The 19,336-nt window shown below is 39.2% G+C and overlaps 1 protein-coding gene across 2 annotated transcripts in view; it reads right to left on the bottom strand.

Moving 5' to 3' along the window:
* Nucleotides 1-339: 339 nt before the first annotated feature.
* The window catches only part of LOC100028995 (lysosomal alpha-glucosidase-like), a 66,414-nt gene continuing 47,417 nt past the window's right edge, over nt 340-19,336 (bottom strand). For both annotated transcript variants that reach the window (XM_007498324.2, XM_001378840.5), the window contains exons 8-20: nt 18,977-19,108; nt 14,372-14,482; nt 12,912-13,025; nt 11,536-11,620; nt 11,243-11,360; nt 8,900-9,033; nt 8,247-8,398; nt 6,438-6,586; nt 5,940-6,081; nt 4,817-4,915; nt 3,754-3,918; nt 2,688-2,834; nt 340-1,250 (exon numbers count right to left, since the gene is read on the bottom strand). In XM_007498324.2, the coding sequence (XP_007498386.2) occupies nt 1,188-1,250; nt 2,688-2,834; nt 3,754-3,918; nt 4,817-4,915; nt 5,940-6,081; nt 6,438-6,586; nt 8,247-8,398; nt 8,900-9,033; nt 11,243-11,360; nt 11,536-11,620; nt 12,912-13,025; nt 14,372-14,482; nt 18,977-19,108 (1,611 nt within the window). In that variant the 3' untranslated portion in view covers nt 340-1,187. The remainder of the gene's footprint in view (nt 1,251-2,687; nt 2,835-3,753; nt 3,919-4,816; nt 4,916-5,939; nt 6,082-6,437; nt 6,587-8,246; nt 8,399-8,899; nt 9,034-11,242; nt 11,361-11,535; nt 11,621-12,911; nt 13,026-14,371; nt 14,483-18,976; nt 19,109-19,336) is intronic.

The raw sequence follows: 19,336 nt of genomic DNA, 5'->3' as shown, positions 1-19,336 counted from the left end.
CCTTCTCGAATACAGAATTGTTTAGTAGAACTAGCTATTTTGTAACTAAATTGTAACTAAAACCCCCATCGCCATGTGGAGCACTTGAAGCTATAGGAGAAAAGAGATCTCAAGGGGACAACAGGTAGTTCAGTAGACAGTGAGCAGGACTAGAGACGGGAGGTCCTGGATTCAAATGGGCCTCAAACACTTCCTAGTTGTATGACCTTGGTCAAACCACTTAACCCCCATTGCCAAGCCCTTACCTCTCTTCTGCCTTGAAACTAAGACACAATATTGATTCTAAGATAGAAGGTAAAGGTCTTTAAAAGAAAGAAAAGAAAAGAGATCTCAAATGGCTGAGATGTGAATAACCCTTCAAAGGGCTTTATTTTTATTAATTTTACAATGAACAATCAGAAGAATTACACAAGTATATTTACAGTATGTTTCAGACCACATGAAGATTCCTGGCCCCAAGTCTGGCTTCCTTTGTTGTCTGTGTTCCTCAACTTTTCTAGGGTTGCATAGACTTTCATAGCTAGACCCTGATAATGATAAGCCCCTCAGTACAATAGCAAGCCCATCTGCCAGCATCCAAGGGCTATCAAGGGGAAAGGACATCTTCTGTAGGGGATATATACAGGCATTACTGGGGAACAGTCTGTGAAATCAAGTCAAGAACCACTAGGATCGGATGATTTGTTCCCCATGAAATGCCGCCATTCCATTAAATCTCAGCAGCAGGAAAGAATAGCATTTCTGAGGTTCAGTGAGGAGCACACACCCCACCTGGTTGCAGGGAAGGACCTATGCTTGTGGGTAAAGTGCAAACAAGTTTTGAAATGAAAAACCCTGGTTGGGATCCTACAGGGAACCCATCCCAAATGTAGGATCTGAGATAATCACAGTTCTGGGCCATGAGGAGAGAAGGGTCTTGGGGAATTTAAAGCTTTTAGCAATTGTTGGACAGTTGCAGTGTCTGCTGTCTGGTTTGGAGAGGGAGAATTATTCCTGAGCTGCCACAGATAGGGAGACCTTCCCGGGGCTACATGATGTGAGGCACAGAAGACACTGCAGCTCCTAGATTAGACTCTTTCGTTACTCACACATACAAGCACACACACATACACATATATTTGCCCTTGGGGACATAGGAAGCAAGGTTTGGGCCATCTTCCCTAGCCTTAGGCACCGGTTCTGGGATCTCAAATCCATTTGATGGAGAAGGACCGATTGAGGTTCAAATTAAGGCCACTCATGCTGAGAACCTGTAGGATAAGAGAATTCATTTTGTTGAGTCACATTTCCTAGTAAACCTCCCTTTGGGGCCATCACCTGACTCCACAGCCAGGTATGACTGATATGACACCAGATTCAGCAATAGCAAACTATGGTTCTCCTTGGTCTTGTTGGGGAATACCGGCTATCCAACAACTAGGGGATGTGTGGAGGAAACAGGGCATCAAAAGTTACCAAGGAATGGAACTAGGATATGTCACTAGGCTACTTTCAATTAATCCATAAACATTTATTAATGTGCTGGGAACTGTGCTAAGCGCTAGGGATACTTTTGCTAGAGTAAAAGACAGTCCTTGCCCTCAAGGAGCTTACAGTCTAAAGGAGGAGACACTATCCAAACAAATACATACAAAGCAAGCTATACATAGGATAAATAGAAAATAATTAAAGGAGGAAGGCTCTGGAATTAATAAGGGTTAGTAAAGCCTTCTTGTAAAAGATAATATTTTAGTTGAGATTTGTAAAAGGCTGGAGATCTCAGTAGTTAGAGCAGGGAGAGCATTCTAGGGATGGGAGACAAATGCTGGCATTATTTGCTTTGCATGTATTTTGTATTACATGCATAAACTATTTCTTTTAATATATGCCAGCTCCAAAAAAGGCAGGCATATTTCACTTTTGTGTCAAGTGCCTTAATTGTTCTGAGGGATAGGGAGACAATGGAAGGCAAAAAACAGTTCTTCACCTCAAGGAGTTTACAATCTTGTGTGAAGGACTGTTTCCCTATTCAACCTCTATAGCTTGCTATTTACATATAATATATATATACACAATACAATTTTTGTGTTTATATTCCCAGCACCTTGTATGTAGAGGAAACTTAATAAATGCATGTTTTATGAATGAATCAATGCTCATTGCAGGACTAAGTTTTAAAACTAGAATTATGGTCCAATTCCCCAAACAAGACAACTGCTCTTCTTGAGGAAAAAAAGCCAAGGGAGAAGAAACTTCAGATCATATAACAGTTATTGTAATTCAGAGAGAGTCTGTTAGGTGATCAAAAAGCAGAGGCATAGGGGCAACGAGGTGGTTCAGCTAGGCCTGGAATTGGAAGGTACTGGGTTCAAATTTGGCTTCAGACACTTCCTAGCTATGTGACTCTGGGCAAGTCACTTAACTCCCATTGCCTAGCCCTTCCGGCTCTTCTACCTTAGAACCAATTCACTGTATTGATTCTAAGATGGAAGATAAGCCGGAGGAAGAAAATAAGGAAAAGAAGGAGAAGGAGATGAAGAAAGAGGAGGAGGAGGAGACTCCTGCAGGTCATTTGGGAATAGGTTTGCTCAAGATCATAGCAAGATAAAGGGAGAGAGGGATATAAGGGTTATAGGGATAGTGGAAGCTAGGGATGAGAACTGAAGAAAGAGAAGGAAATTGGGAATGAGTTAAAAAGTTGATCTTACCTGATTCTCCAGGTAGGAGAAGGGAATTTCTTGGCCATTGACAGTGACCACTTGAGGCTGTTTCTGTATTCCATAGACTGTCAGCCCATCCACAGTGATGTAAATGACTTCTACGTTGCTGTGAAGGACCGTGGATGTGAAAATATTCTGTGAATGAGACATGAGTAGCCATTGAAATAGCTGTCAGAAATGTGGGATACCTTCTCTCTTTCATATTGAGTGCATGAGCTTCTCTGTTTGACCCCTTTCCCCACCCTGGATTAATATAGCTTCCCCTAGGAATGATGATTCTCGAGTATCCAAAATATCAGTGTCTGCAACCTTTGCTTGCAGTCTTTAATCAGAATGTTTTTCTGGCCCATGCTCTCTCCTGCTCTAATCTATATCCTACAATTCTCTCAAAATTAATAAAAAATAAAAAATTAATTAAAAAGAAGTTTAGACAAAAACTATCTCATGAAGACCTTCATGAGGTCTGTACATTCTTTCTCTCTAAATTACCTTGTATTATAAAAATTAGATTTAATATAGATTTATTTTGTACACAAACACACTATACATATTATTTCCCAATATGGATTGTGAGTTCCCTGAGGATGGGAACTGTCATTTTGTCTTGGTATCTGTATTTTCACAATATCTGACACATCTTGGGCACTTAATAAATGTTTACTGATTAATTGATGGAGTGATTCGAGCCTCATCTGCTTGATAAAACCTCCTTTCTTTTTCTTTTCTCTTTCCCTGCTCCAAATTCTTTTTTTTTCTCCTTAATATTAATTTAAGACAGAAGAATGGCAAGGAGAAGGCAATAGGAGATAAGTGAGTTGCCAAGGGTCACATAGCTAGGTCTGATTTCTGTCAAATCTGAGGTCATATTTGAACTCAGGTCTTCCTGACTCCAGGTTTGGCTCACTGTACTACCTCGTGGACCCTCTTCTCCAAATTCTTGTTGTCCAAACTACACATAACAATGCCATTTGTCTCTTGTTCTAGATAACCAACATTTAGCAAAAGGAGTGTCTTCTACTGGCCATACAATACTTTAAAAAGGATTTGACACTACCTGTGAGACATTAAACACCACATAGGAATAGTTGCCTCTCTCAAAGGTGTTCAGGCTCTCTCCATCATCCCAGAAAAGGTCCCCCCAGGCCATGCCCTCCTGGGACAAGGCAACCACCAGAAGCAAGGGGTTCCCACTGCTCATCCAGCTGGTGATATCCGGTTTCTGAGATTAACAACGGGAAACAAAAGTCAGGACTTGTGCTGAGATCCCTAGTTCTGAGTATGGATGAGCATCAAGGTCAGACTGGTCATATAGGAACTGAGAATATAGGAGACTGAAGATCATAACTCTGTCATTGCCTGTGTGACCTTAGGTGAATAACTTAACCTCTCTGACCTTCATCTTCCTCATCCATAATATGAGGGGGGTGCACTAGACTCAAACAGGGATGGGTGCTACTAATTTGTCCATAAGGATCCCTGAAGACCACACAATTGAATTTAGTTTTAAAATGTAATATTATCTATGTTTTACTGAATTTGCATTTATTTTGTTAAATATTTTCCAATTACATTTTAATCTGGTTTGGGTAGCACCTGGGAATGTTGGGGGCCAAGTGTTTAACATCTCTGGACTAGATAATCTCTAAATCTCCTTAATAAGACTTACATTCTGTGACCCTGATATGTAAGAACACAAAGATTAATACTATGAGAATTGAAGGACCTGTGTATTAGAAGGAAAAGTTGATGAGTCTTAAAATTAATACAGAGCTCTTATAACAGAAAAGGGCCAAATGTTTTCATCTCTCCTGATAACAGGAGAGGAAATGTACTTAAAGCACAAATGATACAAGCTAGAAATATGGAAGAATTTCTTCACTACAAAAGTTGTTTTAATTACCAGTGGAAGTCATGAATCTCCTCAAGATTTTTTCATGTAATAGATGTTTCATCTGACCAACACAGTCCAAGGAAAGAGAATAGACGCAAGGAACTATTAGGTTCCTCTCAACTTTAGGACTCATGATTGGGGGCTTCTATCCCACAAGTATGAAAACCACTCCGGAGGGGTGCAGGGAAGATAGTCTATGGAACTCTCCAAGGTACCAGAATCCTACCTGGGTGGGGATAACAGCACCTTCACGGATGTGTACATTTATATGGTCAAGAGGAGCTGCCAACTTCACTCTTTCTCCTTGGCTTTGCAGAGATGAGCCCTAAATGGATACAGGCAGAAATAGCAACTTGAGGTATAAAAATTGGGAGTTTTTCAAAGGGACCTCTTATAGACCTGTCCCTGTCTCTGTCTTTGTCTGTCTCTGTCTCTCTTTCTCTGTCTTTTCTATTATCTCTGTCAGTCTGTCTGTCTCTCACTTGTGACCACAAACACATGCTTGGAAAGCAGAATCTGTATGTGATTATATGAAGAAACCACTTTATAACTGTTTTGAAACCATTCTGTTCTCTCCCCCATGCAGCTCATTCTTCAAACAGCTGCCAGATTAATTTTTTTTCTTTTTTAGTCACAGACACAATCATGTTACTCCTGTGCTCCATACACGTCAGTGGTTCCTGATTGCCTACCAAATAAAATCTAAAACTCCTTAACCTGATATTCAAAGCCCTTCAAGAGGCCCTTTTCAACTCCACCTTTCCAGTCTTATTTCATGATTCCCCTCCCTCTAAGCTATGCTATATCATTCCTTAAACTCTATTCTGTCAATTTTTCAAGCCTGAAAAAACTAGACAGCTGACCCACAATGTCACAGCCCAAGATTACACCCTACTTGTAAGTATTCATGTTGAAGGCAAAGGAATGAATGAATAACAAATTTAAGTCATTGCATCTTAAGAAGCAATAATCATCCTTTACATGGATGACTTTATAAACTCACATAGCCTATAAAGTGACAGGTAATACCACTGTGTATGAGCCCATCTGCCATTTGATGACAATCATGAACATCTGTATGATATTCCACCATGTTGTATTGAGGCCTTCTATCTGCCACAGAGATCAAGTGAGACTATTAAGGAAAAAGAGATACTAAACTTTCACTTTATCCTTTAATTCATAAGTCTATTGTCTTTCTTGATAGATGTCTGAGGAAGGAAGAAACCTGCCAAAGGCCTGTGGGAGAAGTTTAATTTACACATCAGCCTGTCCAGCCTGTCACCCATTTAAATCCCCATCTCTGCCCAATTCCATTTTAGCTAAGATCATCTAATTCTGCTACTTACCGTATAATAGTCATACCACAGCCCCCTGGGGAAGTAGCCAGTTACAGAATCTACACCTGATTCCAGCACAGGGGTCACCAAGAGATTTCGTCCCCATAAGAACTGCCGATCCAGGGCATAGGTATTGGTATCTTGTGGAAATCTAAAGAAAAAGTCATGCCTTCACATACCATATTGTTTATGTATAAATAGAAAATACTTATCTATTTGCATATATATATTTGTACATACATGCATATGTAAATATGCATATGTGTTTTGCAAGTATGTGTTACATACTATACTATATATAGACTTGAAAGGCTGAATTTTGCACTTCAGCTGCCCCGCCATCCTTCCCCCATAACCAGTTCCTGTCAAGTGCCAGTTCCCATTATCTGTGAACTAAAATAGTATTCTTCCCACAAACCCCAACCCTAACTCATTTAAGTCCCTTGACAATCCTGAGACTTTAAGTCACCAGCAAACTGTCTCTGTGCATCTTAGCCCTGTCCTCACTCAAAGAAGAGGGGCCTGGCCACAGTGTCACCCCAGTGGTGGGCATGGTGAAAGAGGGTATAGAGGTAGGGCAGCAGGGCATATCGGGTCATCAGGGCTTCCTTCATTGCTGTTCGAGCCATGGGGCTGAATGCGACTGGATCCTGGGCCTAAGGAAATAGAAGCAAATAGAAATAGAAAGCCAAGTCAGTAGGATAAGTTCCACCTTGAAGCACACAGAATTCTGAGTTTAAATACAACCATTCCTTCCACACAAATTCTCAGCTTTACAGCAAATCACAGTTGACCTGGGCATTCTCACTTCTGTATCTTGCTGGACCTAGCACCTACCCAAGCCTGCAATGGACACTCAGGAAAGGGCACACATGCTCTGGCAAAGACACCAACAGATGCAAGGGCGGCCCTGGCCTCTATCAAGACAGTTAAGATGGTTCAAAAGGTTTTCTTCCTTTGTATCTGCTGTTGTCCATCCCCCACTCCTTCCCATCAAGCTATGTGGTAGAGCGAGGTGGAGTCTGGCAATGCCAGTATCTCTGTGTAGGCATCTGACGGGGCAGAAGCTGTGGGCCACAGCCTGACTCTAGGAGTAGGCATGCCATAGAAGCAGAAGGGCAAATACAAGTTGGAAAGGACCTTATCAAGAACAAATTCTCATTTTACAGAAGAGGAAACTAAGGCCCAGCAAAGTTTGGTGAGTGACAGGAAGGATTTAAAACCCTTTATAACTTGGCTTCAATGTGCCTTACCAATTCTGTCATATATTACTCTCTTTCCCACACTAAAGATCTGCCAAAATGGGCTTCTTGTTCTTCCCCAAACTTGACACTCATGGGCAGCTGGGTGGCTCAGTGGATAGAGAGCTAGGCCTTTTAGAGATGGGTAATCCAGGCTTCAAACCTGGCCTCAGATCTCAAATCTCAAACACAGCTTGCTGATTGATTAGTGGCTCAATAAATATTTTTTTGACTGTTGATTGATTGAGAAGATATGAGATATTAGAAAGAGTCATTTATGTGTTCCTCTCAAAATGCTATTGTCAGGGCTATAAAACTATGCAAACCCTCCAATCTAGTGATAGCACTACTGGAAAAGAGATAGGGGAAAAGGACCTATCTTTACAAAAATATTTTAGCAGTTCTTTGTAGTGGCAAAGAATTGGAAACTGAGAAGACATCCACCAATTGGTAAATTGAACAAGCTGTGGTATATGGTTGTAATAGAAACTATCGCTCCATAAGAAATGTTAAACAGAATGAGTTCAGAAAAAACTGGAAAGACTTATATGAACTGATGCAAAGTGAAGTGAGCAGAACCAGGAGAACAGAATACACAGTAATAGAAATATTGTACAATGATCAACTGGGCAGTACTAAACTATTTTCAGCAAAACAATGTTCCAGGATAATCATAAGGGACTCATGCTAAAAAACAACAACAACAAAAACCACAAAAAAAAAACCACTATCCACAGCCAAAGAAGGAACTGTTAGAATATGATTGCTGATCAAAGCATGTCATCCTTTACTTTATTTCCTTTATGAAATTTTTATTGTATATGTGGTATGTGTCTTCTGTCCCAACATGAGAAATATGGAAACATCTATTGCATGAAGATGCTGACATAAACTGATGTAACCTATTATCAAATTTTATTACCTTGGGGAGTAGGCAAAGAAAGGAGGGAAAGAAACTGAATCACAAGATATCAGAAAACAATTGTCAAAAATTCTTTCCATATGTAATTAAAAACAAAATAAAATTCTATTTAAAAAATTCTATTTTTCAACCCTGAGCTCTTCCCAGTGTTACCTTCTCGCCTTTGGTATTGTGGTTTCGAGCAAAAGGATAAAAGGCTCCAAGCTGCATCCATCTAGTACATAGTTCCTCGGTTGTAGATCCTGAAAACCCACAGATATCAGCTCCAACCAAGGGAATCCCAAAAAGATTGAAATTTAGTAGGCCTGGGAATGGAAAGAATGAGATAACCCACAGTCAAGACAAATGAAAATTAAAACTGGACTTGAGTGGCAAGAGGGGAAAAAAGGAATTTGGAAAAGCTTGGAAAACACTAGGGACTCAGATTTGGAATCCCACCCATCTAACTGGATGACTCAGAGCAAATCACTGCTCCTCTCAGGGTGACATTTTCTTCTTCAGTAAAACAGAACACAATGCTAACCTTCCTTCTTCTAGCCCCCATAGAGCTGCTCTCAGGGATAATGAATAAAAATGAGTGAGAAACAGTTGGTATTTATTAGCCATAAAGAAAAAACTGATTTGGACAGAAAGGAGACAATCAAGGTGGTTTCCCAGAGCACCTCAGCCTCAGAAAATCTTTTCCCTTTGCTTGTAATGAGATTTGGGCAGGGTATCTTGGGTCACTCTGGGAAATGTTTTGTGGAACACAGACTGCCAGGGCTGGAAGTAGCCTTGGACCCAGTAGACTTTCAATTGAGTCTTACCTGGGATTGACCAGTACATGTCCTTCCACTCACTCCTGTTGTCCCCCAGCCAGTGCCCGGAGTAGCGGCCCTGACTAGGAAAAGTGGATCGGGAAATGACAAATGGGCGCTTCCCACGGATTGCAATCAGGGCACTGAAAGACAAGAAGGGATCAGACCACAAGCCATTGCATTCAGTGAATGGGTTCCTAGTCACAATCTCAGACACTAGAAATTTCAAGGACTGGAGAAAAGCGGGAAGAATCAATCTGTCATTAAACCCAAACCCTGCCACACTGTTCACCCCGCTGGGCATAAAGATGAGTCAAGTAAATGACCTCCAACTATGTGCCAGGCACTTTGCTAAGTGTGGGAAATAGAAAAAAAGGCAAGATCAGTCCATGTTCTCTAGAAGTTCACAGTCTAGTTGAGAAGACAACATGCAAACAATTATGAACTAACAAAATACCCATTGAAATTGCTTGTCAGCTCCAGGAGAGGGGAGGGAAACAAGGATCATATAACCATGGTAAAAAATAAAAATAAATGAAGAAATCAACTGAAAAAAAGAAGAGGTATCTGGATAAACAGAAGAAATGAGATTATTTTGTGGAAATAGCTTATTTGTAGCAAGAATGGTGGTAGATTTTATCAAAAAAGCTAGCCTGCATTTGGTTAGGTTGGGAAAGAACTCTCCTGGGTACATGGGATAGACAATGTGGAAGTTGGGATGGAGGCTCTAGGCCAGAGACACTCCATAACAGATGGCAGCACCAGTGGATAGGACAACACATGGGAAAAATGGTTAGGAGTCATCATCACAGAGGGAGTTTGTTTACAATTTAAGTCTGGCCTCTACTGTAAATGACCTTGGGATGCCTCAAGAAAAGATGAAAACAAAGAGGCTATTGCTTAGGAGAATAAGGAAAACAGTCTAGGATCACTCTTATTCAAAATTCTTTAGTTAACTGAACTGTGGGTACCTACATTAGAGAAGTGATATTCTGGATGTAGGAGTCATCTTTCAAATTTCTAGTTCAGGGTTTGGAAAAAAGGGGAGAAAGTATAGTGGATAAGGCCCTAGATATGGGATCAGAAAGCTTTGGTTTCAAATCCTGCCTTAGATACTTACAAGCTAGATGAGCCTGGCAAGTCACTTAACCTCTTAGTTTCCTCCTCAGTTAAATGAAGGTGTTGTATTCAATGGTCTTCAAGTTTTCAGGGGCCATTAGGACTCGACACCTTTCCCATCCTGCTGATGCCCTTTCTATCTTCCAAACCAGCCCTCCAGAGGCCATGTTCTGGAGAAGCTAATCCTCTCAGCTCTGAATTCCATGGGACCATCCTTATTCATTCCAGCCTCCCTTTTCCCACCTTTTTTTTTAACCCTCACTTTCTTTCTTAGTAACAAGCTCTAAGACAGAAGGGCAAGAACTAGACAGATGGAGTTAAGTGATTTGTCCAGGGACACACAGCTAGGAAGTGTCTGGGCCAGATTTTATCCTAGGTCCTCCTGATTCCAGTCCTGGCACTCTATCCACTCTGCTACTTCACTGCCCCTATTAACCTCTTTTTGAAGAAATAGAAGAAAACATTATCATTGCTTCTGGAAAGGAAATTTCATTTGGCATCCCTATTATTTAACCCCCAATCCCTGAGACTTACTAGGCCAAACACTCTTCCCTAATAATACTGATAATATTTATCATTTATTTAAGGTTGCAAAGTACTTTATAAATATTATCTCATTTTATGAGACACACTATTCTCTGATGTGTTACCTCTCTCATGAGATCCTAAGATGCTTGAGAAAAAGGTCTATCTCACTTTTGTATTCATATCCCCAAAGGCTTAGCACAGTACCTGATAAATAGCAAATGATAAATGATTTTGCATTCATTCATTCAATAAGGGTCACATGAAACAAAAAGGGATTAAATTAGATGGTGCCTAAGGATCTTTCCACTTGTAAATTTTTATGGAGGGTAGAAACCATCTATAATTTCCTCTTTAGGGTCCTCACCTCAGTACCATTGAGGGACTTAACAATATAATGTAATGTTAATCCTGATGAAGATAATGATAATGATGCTGAACCCAAATGTGATATAATTAAAAGGGGGAAGTAATAGTGTTCATAATAGTCTTAGCAGTTTCCATTGTCAATCAAAACATCCCCAAAAATCCACCTAAAGGAGAACTAACAAAACTCCAAAGTTCCCACTATTCTCTCTACCCTATGATACTTGTTTCCAATTTATTACTATCAATGATGTGAAAGAGCAGATTTCAGTCAGCTGACAACCTCAGAGCCAACAATGTACTCCCATATCCCATCACCAAAACACAGTCCCAGAGTCTCACCTGGCAGAGGCTTTGGCCTCCATCAGCCCATACAGGTTATGAAGGTTATAGTGGGAGGAGAGGCTTTGCTTTGCAGAGGTGCAGATTGTCTTGGCAAATAAGGTTCCTCCCAGCACCGCTACCAGAGAAACAGATGGTTTGGAGCTTATAATTTTGGAAAACATATGTTGAAAATTATTATTATATGTAATTGGGAAAATAAACTATCTTTGAATTGAAAAGGGAAGAAGGACTTGGCTGATGAGTATAAGTTCATGAGGGAGAAACATCCCTCCCTCCCATCCCACCCTTACCAGGTTTGTAAGGTGGATTATCCAGCTCTCCAGAGGTACAGCCATCCACTGAACCATCCTTGAAGTTAGACGGTTCATTCATGTCCTAGACAAAGGAGTAGACATTGTGGACTCATGGAAAATGAGTCCTACCTAGACAGGATCTTTTAAAATTCACTTTTTTTAAACCCTCACCTTCCATCTTAGAACTGAATGCTCTGTTGGTTCCAGGGCAGAAGAGTGGTAAGGGCTAGGCAATAGGGGTTACATGACTTGTTCAGAGTCAGCTAGAAAGTGTCTCAGGTCAGATTTGAACCCAGGACCTCCCATCCCTGGATCTGGCTCTCAATCCACTGAGCCAACTAGCTGCCCCCTTAACATTTCCTTTTTTTTTAAATTCAAATATATTTTATTTTCCCAACTACATGTAGTAATTTTCAACATATGTTTTCCAAAATTATAAGATCCAAACCATCTCCTTCCTCTCTTCCCTCCTCTCACTTGGAGATAGTAAGCAATTTTATCTGGGCAATACCTGTATCATCATGCAAAATACATGTCTATATTGGTCATTGTTTAAGAGCACACTCGTATAAAACCAAAATCCCCAAATAAAACTGTAAATACACTCATGTGAAAAATAGTCTGCTTTGATTTGCTTCTGGCACTAACAGTTCTTTCTTTGGAGGTGAATAGCATTCCCTGGCATAAGTCCTTCAGAATTGTCCTGGATGATTGCATTGCTGAGAGAAGCCAAGGGTTCACCATGGCTCATCTTACAATATTGCTGTCACTGTGTACAATGCCCTCCCGGTTCTGCTTATTTTGTTCTACATCAGTTTGTGTAGATCTTTCCAGCTTTTTCTCAAATCATCCTGCTTATTGTTTCTTATAACTAATAATTGCTTTGAACATTAGATAGTAGGAAACTCCAGTAGCAGAGCTGAAATGGGAGGGCTCTGTCCACAGAGGTCAGCCCCCTTGAGTTCTGTGGTTAGTTTCCTTTGACTCTGACATCTTAGGCTTCTTTGGGATGATGATGCTGGGTGAGGGACACAGAGATGCTTGCAGTCAACAAGGTATAAAACAATATAAGATATAAAGGTAGATAAAAATGGTTACATTCTAGAGATTCAAAGCTAAGGAGTATCTTAAGGAAATTTTATTCATTTATTCATTTGTTTTTAGTTGAAGGATTTCAAGTTAGACAAGTGAAGGCTAACAAAACAGTTATAAATCCTCCAAATTATTCAAAAGATATCCTTCCCCTGGCAGAAGCACTGTTATTTAACAATGATCAAGAATTAATAGACTACCAGTGTCTATATATAGAGAGAGATGAGGTCAGAATTCTTCCCCTGTAACCCTTTGGGCCTCTAAAAAGAAAAGAAACTTACAATCCACAGTCCATCAAAGGGAATTCTTGCATGGAATGCATTCAGGTTCTCTAGCCACCACTGATGAGTCTCCAAGTTTGAGAAGTCAGGGAATGCAGTGAGGCCTGGCCATACCTACCACATAAGCCCAAGAAACCAGGTGTAAGCAAGCATCTTCTTCCACACCCCCTAGCCTCTACCTTTTTTACCCCATTCCCTTCTTTCCTGAGGATAGGAGTACTCAAGATGGAATCTAGAAACTTTTTTAAAAATTCAATTAATTAATTAATTAATTTCTTATATATAATTATAACTATATGTAAACATATAATAAAATTTATTTTAAAACTTAAAATTAAACTTAAAAAAATTTAAACTACATTTTAATATAACTACCTCCCCTTTTCAACCCTACATATGCTATTTTATGCATTTGAAAACAATATTTTGAGAAGGGGTCCACAGACTTCACCAGACTGCCTAAGGGGTGAACACTATAAAAAAGGTTAAAAACCTTTGGGCTAGGGCTTAATCTTTTAGACCTAGACAGCCTTTAGGTACCTTTAGGACATATTGTTCCATCAAACTTAGAACTCTAGAAGCAGAAAGGGGAAGAAGGATGGACATTAAGTTACTTGCTATTATTTTTTGGGAAAGGCAGCTAGGTGGCGCCGTAGATAGAGCACCAGGCCCAGAGCCAGGAAAATCTGAGTTCAAATCCAACCTCAGGCACTTATTAGTTGGATGACCCTGGGCAAGTCACTTTGTCCTATTTGCCTCAGTTTCCTCCTCTGTTAAGTGAGCTAGAAAAGAAAATGGCAAAGCATTCCAGTGCTTCTTTGCCAAGAAAAGCCCCAAATGTTATCATGGAGTGTTGGATATGACTAAAACATCTTAAGAACAGCAACAATGCTTTTGGATAAATAGCACCAAACTATTCAAGTTTAACAGTGAAATCGCTAGGGGGCAGCTGGGTAGCACAGTGGATTGAGAACCAGTCCTAGAGACGGGAGGTCCTAGGTTCAAATCTGGCTTCAGCCACTTCCCAGCTGTGTGACCCTGGGCAAGTCACTTGACCCCCATTGCCTAGCCCTTACCACTCTTCTGCCTTGGAGCCAATACACAGTATTGACTCCAAGACGGAAGGTAAGGGTTTAAAAAAAAACAGTGAAATCCTGATATCTAAGGCAGCTAGGTTCTATCCCTTGACACTTTAGCCAGTTTCTGGAGCCTCTTTAATGACTCTGAGGCTTTCCATCTCACTGGAGCCACACTCCAGGACCCTACATAGATTTCTGAGAGGTGAAAGAGAGTGACCACCTCATGCCCTAAAGAAAAGGACTATAGCATCATTTCACTGGAACTACTTTTCTCCCTAACCATGCCCAGAATGCTCCAGCCAGTTCCCATCAGTCTGGGGCAGGTGCCCTTCTTAAATGTTACTAGTGCTGCATACTTATCAAACTCAACATTTCTCTTACCTCTCCAATCAATGGCTGTCCATGGGTGTTGTTAATGAAGATCCCCTTTCTTAAACCTTCATCATAAGGTGCATAAGAGCCAGGAGTCTGACTGCTGCTGATGGCAGGGTCCTGAAAAGACATTTGGTAAGGAGCATGTATGATTTGGGACAACATTTGGCAAAAATCTTGGCCCTAAAAAGGAATATTACAATTCCTTGGAAGTTTTAGTGAGCCCATTAGCTAATTCTCCTTATTTTGAGGAAGAAACAGCTCCCTTGATTTAAAAGAAAAATGAATTAAGGTGGGGAACATTATTTTTCAAAGTATCATTTGGTTTATTTTAATTTTTGTTCTCATCTCATCTTTTTCTTTTTTAAAAATCTTTGTTAAAAGATATGGTTCTACAATGATCCACTGTGAAAGACTGCTGCTCTCAGCAATACAATGATCCAGGAGAATTCTGAAGGACTTAGGACAAGGAATGCTATTCACCTCCAGAGAAAGAACTGCTGGAGTCAGATGCAGATCAAAGCATACTGTTTCTCACTTTAGTTGCTTTGGGTTTTTATTTTGGGGCTTTGGTTTTCTGTGAGTGTTTTCATTCAACAAAGACCAATATGGTTAGATGGTTTGCACGATAATACATGTATCACTCAGATCAAATTATTTATCATCTCTGAGGGGGAGTAAACAAGGGAGGGGGGAAGACTATTTGTATCTCATAATTTCAGAAAAATATACATTCAAAATTATTACACACAACTGGGGAAATAAATTATTTTTTAATGAAGAAGAAAAAGTGATGGTTCTCAGGGGCAGCTAGGTGGCTCAATGGATAGAGAGCCAGTCTTGGAGAAGGAAGATCAGAGGTTCAAATCTGAACTCAGATACTTCTTAGCTGTGTGACCCTGGGCAAGCCACTGAACCCCCATTGCCCTTACCCCTCTTCTGCCTTGGAACTGATATTTAGTATCAGTTCTAAAAATGAGGTAAAGATTTAAAAATAAATAAATAAATAGGTATAGCTTTCTAAGAAGAGGTAGGAATACAGAAGGGGAAATGAAATATATCAATAAAAACTCATTATATAAAAAATAAAGAATGCAATCACAAGTGTCTATGAGAATATCTTTATGTTTAAACACTTCCTCCCACAAAGCTCATGAAGGGGGGCAGTTATGTGGAATAACAGGAAAAGTCCTAGTTGCCCAAAGGAATAGGAACTGGGAAGAATTCTAATCTGGAAATGGCCCATTTTAAATCAATTATGAATTTCCAGCCCATGAATCCAGTTAACTTTGAGGTCATGAGAGCAGACTGCTCGGCCAGCACGTGGTTCTTTGTTTGGTGTTTGCTTCCTGTTACATGAGCCATTTAAGGCTTGGCTGGAATTCTGATTGTGCAAGAGGAATATTGAGTGTGTTTTCTTTTTGGAAAGTAGTATGCTGGGGAAATCCCTAAACCACCCAAACTGGCGTGTACTCTGGAGAGGTGAGCACGGAGTAAATGAAAAAGCAAGGAATGTACTGGACCTCCCTTGGGAAAACCCATAAAAAGAAACTGGTTATATCTTAGAGGTTCAAAGCCACAGGAGAGTTTATTTATTATAATTGAAGGATTTCAAATTAGACAAGCAAAGGAACCTTAAATTTAAAGAGAAAGACCTTTGATATCATCTGTGCTGTCCCCTTTTAGAGAGATGTGAAGTGATTTTCCCCAAGATCATGCAACTAATTAGTGAGAAAGCTTTTAAATCTATGATCCTATGAAGCCAAGGGCAATTCTACCTATATTAAAGTCATTAAAGTGGGGGCAAGATGGTTATTTCTGTGGATAAATCAGCCAAAGCTTCTCTTCACAAGAGAAATTTCCAACTAGTATTAAGATAGCCAAAATTGCTACTAGTAGTTAATATTGGGAGATACAATAGTAACAACATGGAATCTAGAAACTCCAAACTTGTGGCCTAGTGGGATCTGGTGAACCCCAGGTTTCAGGACTAGCTTGTAGGTTGGAGACCCCAAAGTTTGTACTTGTTCCCTGTTCCCCGGGAATCCACCCTGACGGGAATCCCAGACTAGCAGTTTCAGACTGAGTTGTGGACCCTCAGGTGTAGGACAATCCTAGTTAGGTGGGACTAAGCATATGCTAAGGACCCTCTTTGTTTTAGGTAGTCTCCGCCTTATATCAGAGACCTTTTCCCAAGAAGACCCACACCTGGGCAGGGACCACCCATTTAGTATCCAGTGTAAGTAGCCCCTTCTCTTACACCCCGCTTCTAGCTAGGATTCCTTTCCCAAGCTTGATTGTATCCAGTCAATGTAGTCTGAACACTCCCTTTTTCTTTGTAGCTATCGTGATGTCAATCATCTTTCCCTGCCTCTGGTTCCAACCCCCCCAAATGGTATATAGGTTCCTCAGGAATTGTCCAATCTAGTGTGTTTGGCTTTCCCAGGAGTCAGTGTCCAGAGTGGCCTGAGTTCAATCCTTAGACTCTATGCAGTCCTGTGATGCACAGCTCTGTGTTGAGGCCTACTATTGCATTGAACCCCTTTCCCCTGATTAAAGAGTAATATTTTATTATTTAAAAGTTCTGTGTTTTTCCAGTCAACAATAGTATAGTGGAAATTCCATTTCCTGACTCCAGAACTGATCCTAGAGTCAGGGGAGTGGAATACCAATCCTGCCTACGACACCTGCTACCTGTGTGGCCTCTGGTAAGTCACTTATTCTCCTTTGACCTCAGTTTTTCTCATCTGTAAAGTGAGGGTGTTGAATGAAATGGTCTCTGAAATTCCTTTAATCAACTAGTTAAGTAGCATAGTAGCTCCCATTTAATGGTTCCTTATGGGTTAATGACATAAACTTTTTATAGTTTTAAGAGGTTTGTGATAAAAATCCTTTAATGGTGCCTTCAGCAGTACATAATTACCCAATTTTGTTCCAAATATATTTTTCCTCTGTGCTAACATATATGTGCATGTTTGAAACATAGGTTTGTTTTTGCAATGATTTGAAACCATCTTTATCACACACAAAATTATTTTAGTGTTCATACAGTAGTTGTATCAAACTAATTCTGACTGCTTCTGACTCCATGAAAGAGTTCTTTCAGTTTCTCAATCTATCATCAAATTGTTTCCCAACTATCACAAGGGTTTAATATTTGAGTACAAAGTGATTCCCAACAGATGGTCAGATGATTGTGTACACCCTCCTTTATATATTCTATGTACTACGCAGAGTAGCTCCTTCATTCCCTTTTGTTACTCTGGTATCACCTCATTGCTTGTGTAAACATGGCATCAATACCTTATGAACATTTGCATTCTTGAAATAAAACTAAAGGCTGTTCCAAAGTATAATTGCTGGGCATGGACATTACAAGTCATTTTGAAACCATAATGAACCATCACAAACATTCTGCAGAAAGAAACCTTACAATGGCTTTTCATTGCAATATCAAGGCTATTTTCTCATTCAGATTTACTCTCTACATATTTTATAATTCTCTCTGGTGATTTTTCAAATGAATTGGTTGACAACACTGATTAGTCATTCCGTGAAGAAGTTTCTATGAGAATATAGCTGATGTGTCAGTGGTACAAAAGAGGAATATCATATCTAAAGAGATTCTTTCCTTACAAAGACTAGTTTATATTTGCTTATTGCATTGCTTAAAAATAAAGTAATGTGCAATTGATCATTCATTAACCAGGAGGAAAATAAAAATTTCAATCATAACTAGCCATTCATTTTTATCAACTGATGAGGTAGCTAAAATTTAAAAATAAATTTCCATCTCTCAATATGAGAGTCTGTAAAATTGTCCTGCCATCCACCACATATTTGTGCAAGAGAAAATTTTTACTTTTTTCTTGTTTTAACTCAAATTAAATAAACTCAATGTGAATCCAGATTTAAGACCATTTGTCTGATTTTGAGCCAAGGAGTGCAAACCTTTGTTAAAAAAATCCAACATAAAAATTATATTTATAAGTTATAACTTATTTCATTAAAATGTTATTTATATTCAATAAAACATGTAAAATAAAGAAATTTAATAAAGTCTTGCAGGTAATAGTAAGTAAATAAATTGGGTCTTACTTGATCACTTCTTTCAATTCTTATAAAATGTCTCAAAATATAATTATTAGATTTTTAGAATTTTATACATTTTCATCATTAAGAGTCAAATAAAATCTTATTTTTTAATAATTTTATAATATAGATTTTAATTTAGAGTTTTTGAAGACAAACATTATTCTAAGTAACATAATAAATTACCCTCAGAATTCACAACACATTTTATCAAAGTAAAAAAAGGTCCTGGAACAAAAAGAGCTGGGAACCATTTATTAACCACTTACTCTGTGCCAATCACTTCTAGCTGTAACTGTATGATCCCATGATCTCTTCTAGCTCTCAATTACAGAATTGATTTTTACTTTATCCAAGAGTAGATGTGACTATGTTTTTCCCTGACTGCCAATGGCATTATGCTATTTTTCTCACAAGGCTGAATGAAGTAGCTTGATCTTCGATTTGGATGGAGGTATCCTAAGCTCACTGAAGAGGAAGCAGCCCTGACTCTCACCACAAAAAGGTCAGAAGTTACCTTACCAGAATTAGGACATAATATTGCCCATGCTTGTGAAGGTCCATCACTAGCTGTGGGAGTGTGCTGAAATGCTCTGGATCAACTGTGAAATCCCGAGATCCTTCCATGTAGTCAATGTCATTCCACTGAGCATCCTACCAGAAAAAGTTACATTAGTACACTCCAAAAAAACCTGTCCATGCTCCCCTCAGTTCCTTATTGGATAGAACAAACAATTGTACTTTACTAAGATATTCACATTTTAAAATTTATTTTATAAATTTTACACATAATTTTTCATTTAGAAATAATTATTACTTATAAAGTTATTATGTATAGATTTATTACTTATAAATTATTACTTACAAAATTATTTATTATAA

The sequence above is a fragment of the Monodelphis domestica genome, chromosome 7, assembly GCF_027887165.1.
Source record: "Monodelphis domestica isolate mMonDom1 chromosome 7, mMonDom1.pri, whole genome shotgun sequence".
NCBI lineage: Eukaryota > Metazoa > Chordata > Mammalia > Didelphimorphia > Didelphidae > Monodelphis > Monodelphis domestica.
Note: the sequence above shows the minus strand (reverse complement) of the source record. Positions and strands in the feature narration are given on the sequence as shown.